The 7,060-nt window shown below is 61.8% G+C and overlaps 1 protein-coding gene across 2 annotated transcripts in view; it reads left to right on the top strand.

The window, feature by feature from the left end:
• The first annotated feature begins 148 nt into the window (after nt 1-148).
• The window catches only part of EPHA2 (EPH receptor A2), a 7,827-nt gene continuing 915 nt past the window's right edge, over nt 149-7,060 (top strand). Inside the window, exons 1-15 of one of the 2 annotated variants that reach the window (XM_035344848.1) lie at nt 149-592; nt 1,086-1,746; nt 2,224-2,379; nt 2,493-2,825; nt 2,904-3,028; nt 3,113-3,272; nt 3,364-3,463; nt 3,553-3,608; nt 3,700-3,828; nt 3,922-4,104; nt 4,276-4,337; nt 4,486-4,695; nt 4,948-5,097; nt 5,184-5,377; nt 6,733-6,888. In XM_035344848.1, the coding sequence (XP_035200739.1) occupies nt 1,104-1,746; nt 2,224-2,379; nt 2,493-2,825; nt 2,904-3,028; nt 3,113-3,272; nt 3,364-3,463; nt 3,553-3,608; nt 3,700-3,828; nt 3,922-4,104; nt 4,276-4,337; nt 4,486-4,695; nt 4,948-5,097; nt 5,184-5,377; nt 6,733-6,888 (2,657 nt within the window). In that variant the 5' untranslated portion in view covers nt 149-592; nt 1,086-1,103. The remainder of the gene's footprint in view (nt 593-1,085; nt 1,747-2,223; nt 2,380-2,492; nt 2,826-2,903; nt 3,029-3,112; nt 3,273-3,363; nt 3,464-3,552; nt 3,609-3,699; nt 3,829-3,921; nt 4,105-4,275; nt 4,338-4,485; nt 4,696-4,947; nt 5,098-5,183; nt 5,378-6,732; nt 6,889-7,060) is intronic. The other variant, XM_035344849.1, reaches the window with a different exon arrangement.

Here is a 7,060-nt window from a genome sequence, read left to right on the forward strand (position 1 = left end):
GGGGGGGGTCTCGTGGACAGCTGGGGGGCCCCGAGCTCACCCAGGGTCCCAGGGGCTTTTGGGGGGCATCCGTGGGTCCAAGGAGCGTCTGGGTGGGTTGGTCGCATCTGTGGGTTCTGGGGGCTTCCCTGGGGTATGGGCACAGGTCCCGGTGGGCTTCTGTGGGTCCTGGGGGGCATCTGGATGTGTTAGTGGCATCTGTGGGTCCTGGGGGGGCACCCATGGGTCCAAGGGACATCTGTGGAACCTGAGGACCTCCGCGGGTCCCAAGGATATACAGCACGGGTCTGGGGACACCCACGGGTGCCGGAGGACACCCACGGATCCAAGAGGCAGGTGACATCCGTGGGTCCTGGGGGGCATCCGTGGGTCCCGAAGGCATCCATGGGCCCCGGGTCTGCGTTTCCCAGGGGCACCCGAGAGCACTGGTGGCCTCTGCGGGTTGCTGGGGCCATCTGTGGGTCCTGGTGGCATCTCCCTGGCGTCCCGCTCACCCCACTAATGGCCCTCTCCTCTCCCCACAGTCGTCCTGCTGGATTTCGCCAAGGCCCAGGGGGAGCTGGGCTGGCTCACCCAGCCCTACGGCAAAGGGGTGAGCACCCGGCGAGGGGGACGCTGCAGATGGGGATGGGGACAGCCTTGGGGACGGGGACCTCCACCGGGATGGAAGTGGGCGGGTGTCTTTGGGGACCGGGGGGCATCCATGGGGACCGGGGGGCTATCCGTGGGGACCGGGATGGAGATGGGAGCATCCATGGGGACAGATCAGCCACGGGGATGAGAATGAGGAGCATCTGAGGGGGTGGGGGCATCCGAGGGGGTGGGGGCATCCATGGGGACAGCTCATCCATGGGGGTGGGGATGGAGACGGGACTATCCGTGGGGATGGGGAGCATCCGCGGGGACAGATCAGCCACAGGGATGGAGAATGAGGGGCACCCACGGGGCTGGGGTTGGAGGCATCCATGGGGACGAGGACAAGGGCATCCCTGAGGCCTGGGGGCATCGCACCCCCTGCCTCGGTTTCCCCCCGAGGGGGAGTGGCGGCGGCAGCACCAAGGACCCCGTTTCTCTCTGCGGCGCAGTGGGACCTGCTGCAGAACATGATGAACGACTCGCAGATCTACATGTACCTGGTGTGCAACGTGCTGGAGGGCGAGCAGGAGAACTGGCTGCGCACCAACTGGATCTACCGCAGCGAGGCCCAGCGCGTCTTCATCGAGCTCAAGTTCACCGTCCGCGACTGCAACAGCTTCCCCAGCGGCGGCGGCTCCTGCAAGGAGACCTTCAACCTCTACTACGCCGAGTCCGACGTCGACTACGGCACCAACTTCCAGAAGCGGCAGTTCAAGAAGATCGACACCATCGCCCCGGACGAGATCACGGTGCAGGACGACTTCACCAACCGCAACGTCAAGCTCAACGTGGAGGTGCGCTCGGTGGGGCCGCTGCGGAGGAAGGGCTTCTACCTGGCTTTCCAGGACCTGGGCGCCTGCGTGGCTCTGCTCTCGGTCCGCATCTACTACAAGACGTGCCCGGCCGTGCTGCGGGGCATGGCCCACTTCCCCGAGACGGTGGCGGGCGCCGACTCGCAGACCCTGGCGGAGGTGCGGGGCTCCTGCGTGGAGGACGCGGTGGCCGACGAGGCACCGACGCTGCACTGCAACGCGGACGGGGAGTGGCTGGTGCCCATCGGGCAGTGCCAGTGCCGGGCCGGCTACGAGGCCGTGGGCGACCAGTGCCAAGGTGAGGACGTGGGGGCGTCCGTGGGGGCGCTGGGGATGGGAGGGTGGCGTGGGGCTGGGGGCGCCCCCGTCTTGGTGCAGGCCGTGCAAGCCATCCCTCCCTCTCACCCTTGGGTGTCCTCATCTCTCCTGGGGCACGCTTGTGGCACCCTTGGGCATCCCCAACACCCCCGGGGGCGCCCTTGGAGCATCCTCAAGGCCCTCGGAGCATCACTGCTGCACCGAGCGCGTCAGGTGGAGAGGGGTGGGCTGGGGGGGGGGGGGTTTCCCCCAAGGGGGGGGGGGGGGTTTTGGGGGGGGGCCCCCCCCCCCCCCGGGGAAAAAAAAAAGGCAAAAACCCCCCCCCCCCCCCCCCCCCCCCCCCAGCCCCCCAGTTGACACGCTCTGAGGGCGACGCGTCCCCGGGAGCTGGTGAGGATGCTCGGGTTGGGGACAGGGACTCGGCTGCTGATCTTCCTGTTCTGTGTGCCCCCCCCAGCTTGTCCCCCCGGCACCTTCAAGGCCGAGGTGTCCTCGAGCGGCTGCCAGCCCTGCCCCGCGCACACGCTGCCGGCCCCGACCGCCGCCGCCGCCTGCCCCTGCGAGGACGGGCACTTCCGCGCCCCCACCGACCCGGCCGCCGCGCCGTGCACCCGTGAGTGGCATTTTGGGGACACGGGGATGGGTCGTGGGGTGCAGGGGGGGCACCTCCGTGCCCTGAGCCCCTCCCCTCCCCAACACCGCCACCGCCTTGCTCCGTGTCCCCAGGTCCTCCTTCGCCCCCGGGCAGTGTCACGGCCGTGGGGCTGGGGGCCGCCGTGCAGCTGCGCTGGTCCCCCCCCACCGACACGGGTGGCCGGCAGGACGTCACCTACAGCGTCACCTGTGAGCAGTGCTGGCCCGAGAGCGGCGAGTGCCGGCCCTGCGATGGGGGCGTCCGCTACTCGCAGCCCCCCCGGGGGCTGGCGGGGACGGGGGTGATGGTCACCGACCTGGAGCCCCACGTCAACTACACCTTCACCGTCGAAGCCCGCAACGGCGTCTCGTCCTTCAGCGCCCACCGCAGCGTGGCCACCGCCAGCATCAGCGTCAACCAGACGGGTAAGGGCCACCGGTGTCCCCGCCACCACCGCCGTGGAGGTGCCACCGCCTCCCGTGACACCCCTGTCCCCACGGCAGAGCCTCCGCGGGTGACGTCGGTGAGCCTGGACGGGCGGACGGCCACCAGCCTGGTCCTCTCCTGGACGGTGCCGCTGCGGCAGCAGAGCCGGGTCTGGAAGTACGAAGTCACCTACAGCAAGAAGGTGCCACCAGCGGCTTCCCGTCCTCGTCCCACCTCGTGTCCTTCCCCAAGCCCCTCGCCCTCACCGTGTCCCCCCCTTCCCCAGGTGGACGAGAACAGCTACTCGGTGCTGCGCTGCGAGGGCGCCTCCGTCACCATCCCCAAGCTGTCCCCGGCCACCGCCTACGTGGTGCGGGTCCAGGCACTCACCCAGGACGGCCACGGCGCCTTCAGCCCTGAGCACGAGTTCGAGACGCTGCCCGAGGGTGAGGAATGTTTTTTTTTTGGGTGGGTTTTCGGTGTTTGTTAGTTTTTGGGGGTGCTATGGGGTGTGCGTGACTCCAACTGCCCCCGCAGGAGCCGAGTCCATGGCATCTGCCGCCGTCATCAGCGGCTCCGTCACCGGCGTCCTCTTTGTTGTCCTCCTGCTGGCCGCTCTCATCTACGTCCTCCGGAGGTAGGGAGAGATTTAAAAAAAAAAAAAAAAAATCCCAATTTTTTCCACTGCTGAGGTGAGTTTGGGGACAAAACACTGCTTTTCTGCAGGAGGAGGAGCTCGCGGTCACGCCAGTCCCCCGAGGACGTCTACTTCTCCAAGTCCGGTGAGCACCGGGGTGGTGGGCTCGGGGCGGGGGCTCGGCGGTGGGACGGTGGGGACAGGTCGGGGGTGACACGGCTGCTGCCCCCCCCCAGCAGACCAGCTGAAGCCCCTCAAGACCTACGTGGACCCGCACACCTATGAAGACCCCAACCAAGCCATGCTCAAGTTCACCACCGAGATCTCGCCGTCCTCCATCACCCGCCAGAAGGTCATCGGCGCCGGTAGGTCCCCACGGGGCTCTGTCCCCTGCTTGTCCCCGAGCCGGGGATGGGTGGAAGGGGACGGGTTTCGAATCTCCCCCTTCCTCCGGGCAGGCGAATTTGGGGAGGTCTACAAGGGCACCCTGAAACGCGGCAAGAAGGAGGTGCCGGTGGCCATCAAGACCCTGAAGGTGGGCTACACGGAGAAGCAGCGGGTGGACTTCCTGAGCGAAGCCAGCATCATGGGCCAGTTCTGCCACCACAACATCATCCGCCTCGAGGGGGTCGTCTCCAAGTGTGAGTCGTCCCCCCCCCCCCCCCCTCCAAATAAATCCCACTGTTTCCCTGCAAAAATAATAAAAAAGCTTGCTAGACCCGCCAAAAAGCTCTGTTCTCACGTGCACCCCCACGTGCTTGGAGTCATGGGGTTTTGAGGTCTTCTGACCCATTTTGGCTCTTTTTCTGCAGACAAACCCTTCATGATCATCACGGAGTACATGGAAAACGGCGCGCTGGACAAATTCCTGCGGGTAGGCGATGCGTGCGGGAATCCCATCGCCCCGGGGTGGGATTAGCAGGGCTTCAGCCCCAAAATCCACCACGGGAGACGGGTCCCGGCCCCAGCCACGTCTCTGTAGGGGCAAGAGGAGGATTTGGGGTCGGTTTCTCCTCTTTCAGGACAAAGACGGGGAGTTCTGCGTGATCCAGCTGGTGGGCATGCTGCGGGGCATCGCGGCCGGCATGAAGTACCTGGCCAACATGAACTACGTGCACCGCGACCTGGCCGCGCGCAACATCCTGGTCAACAGCAACCTGGTCTGCAAGGTGTCCGACTTCGGGCTCTCCAGGGTGCTGGAGGACGACCCCGAAGCCACCTACACCACCAGCGTGAGTGCCACCGAGGGATTTTGGGGGGCTGGATGGCTATTTTTTAAAGAATTTATTTTTGGGGGCAGTTTTGGATTCTTGCCTTCCCTTCTGCATCTTGGCGTCACTGCGTTTCGGCGTCCTTTTTTTTCCCCCATCACAATTTTTGCGTTGTTTCTTGCTTTTTGACATCCTCACTTGTTTTTTTTTTTCCCCTCCCCTCGTTCCTCCTCGCATCTTGGCACCTGGGCACTTCTGGTGGCGGCGGCACAGGGGGGCAAGATCCCGATCCGCTGGACGGCGCCCGAGGCCATCTCCTACCGCAAGTTCACCTCGGCCAGCGACGTCTGGAGCTACGGCATCGTCATGTGGGAGGTGATGTCCTACGGCGAGCGCCCGTACTGGGAGCTCTCCAACCACGAGGTGAGCGCAGCCATCCCTCCGGCCCCCGCTTTTAGTGGTGACCTCGCTTTTTTGGAGCGTGCCCCTCGAGCCCTGCGCCCTTGCAGGTGATGAAGGCCATCAACGAGGGCTTCCGCCTGCCCGCCCCGCTGGACTGCCCCTCCGCCGTCTACCAGCTGATGATGCAGTGCTGGCAGCAGGAGCGCAGCCGGCGCCCCAAGTTCGCCGACGTCGTCAGCATCCTCGACAAGCTCATCCGCGCCCCCGAGTCGCTCAAGACGCTGGCGGACTTCGACCCGCGGTGAGCTGCGGGGAGGGGCAGGGGAGAGGGGACAGCAGGGGAGGGGAGGGCGGTTTGCAGGAGGTGCAGGCTTGCATGCGCGTTTGCATCCCCGCGTCCCTGCCTTTTTGCTGTTTTGTGTTCTCGCAGGCTTTATTTTTTGGCATCTTTGTGATGTTTTGGGGGCGTTGCACTCTGTTTGCCGTTCTGCATCCGTGCCTTGCTTTCCGCAGGGTTGCGTCCTTGCACGCTTCTTTGGCATCTTTGCCTTTTTGCGCTGTCTTTGCAGCTTTGTGCTCTTGCATGCTCCTTTTGCATCTCTGTTGTTTTTGTAGCGTTGCTCTCCTGCATCTTTGCATTTGCACTTTGTTATTGCAATTTCTCATTCTTGCATGCTTCTTTTGCGTCTTTGCATTTTTTGCACTGCTTTTTGTGTTCTTGCACACTCTTTTGCATCTGTGCAGTTTAAGGTTGTTTTTTTGCTGTTGTGCGTTCTTGCATTGCTTTTGCAGCTTTGCGTTCTTGCCTTTTTGGCATCTTTGCATTTGTGCACTTTTTAATTGGATTTTGCATCTTTGCATTCTTGCCTTGCTTTTTGAATCTTTGCATTCTTCTGCTTTTTCTTTCCATCCTTGCCTTTTGCATTGCTTTTATATTCACCTTTTGCATTTTTTTTGCATCCTTGCCTTCTGTATATCTGCATTTTTAACTTCCTTTTTTTTTACATTTGCAATTTTTGCACTGTTTCTTGCCTTTTAACGTTCTTGCCTTATTGTTTTGCATTTCCACTTTTTCTATTACTCTTTGCATCCTCACGTTTACGCGTTCTTTTTCACATCTTGGCACCTGGGAAACTTTGCATTGCATTTTGCTTTATATATATATTTTTTTTCCCATTATTTGCGTTATACTTCTGCATTGTAGCGCTACCTTTTCTTTACATTTGGGCTTTTGCCTTACCGTTGGCATCTTTGCACTGTCACTTCTAAATCCTGCATCTCAGCCTCTTTACCTTTTGCCATTGTGTTTGCATGCATGGGTTGTTTTTTGTGTGTGTGTGTGTTTTTTGTTTGTTTGTTTCTGCTTGCACTTTTTGCATTGCTTTCTGTAACTTTGCACCTTCCCGCTGCTTTTTGCATGACTCTTTTTCCACGTCCTTCCATTTCTTTCCATGACTCTTCAACCTCTGCCCTCGTTCACTGTTTTTGCATCCTTCCGTTCCCGCATCCTTTATTTTTTTTCCCAGCCTTCCATTTTTTTTTTTACATGCTTTTCTTCATCTTTGCACGACTTTTCATCCTCGCATTTCTGCACCGTGGGTTTGCCCCCCCCGCCCTGCCCTGCACGTCACCATCTCCTCGGCCCCGTCCCCGCAGGGTCTCCATCCGCCTGCCCAGCACCAGCGGCTCCGAGGGCGTCCCCTTCCGCTCGGTGCCCGAGTGGCTCGAGTCCATCAAGATGCACCAGTACGCCGAGCACTTCATGGCCGCGGGCTACAGCACCATCGAGAAGGTGCTGCAGATGACCAGCGAGTGAGTCCTGGGGCCCTGCAAAATGGGGGATGCTCGGGGCTGGATGTGGCCCCGCGGGATGCTCGGGGCTGGATGTGGCCCCGCGGGATGCTCGGGGCTGGCTCCATTCTGGGGTGAGGCAGGGAGGGTGCTCGGGGCTGGATCTGCCCCCCGGGGGGGGGTGCTCGGGGCT

This window comes from Oxyura jamaicensis, chromosome 21 (genome assembly GCF_011077185.1).
Source record: "Oxyura jamaicensis isolate SHBP4307 breed ruddy duck chromosome 21, BPBGC_Ojam_1.0, whole genome shotgun sequence".
Lineage (NCBI taxonomy): Eukaryota > Metazoa > Chordata > Aves > Anseriformes > Anatidae > Oxyura > Oxyura jamaicensis.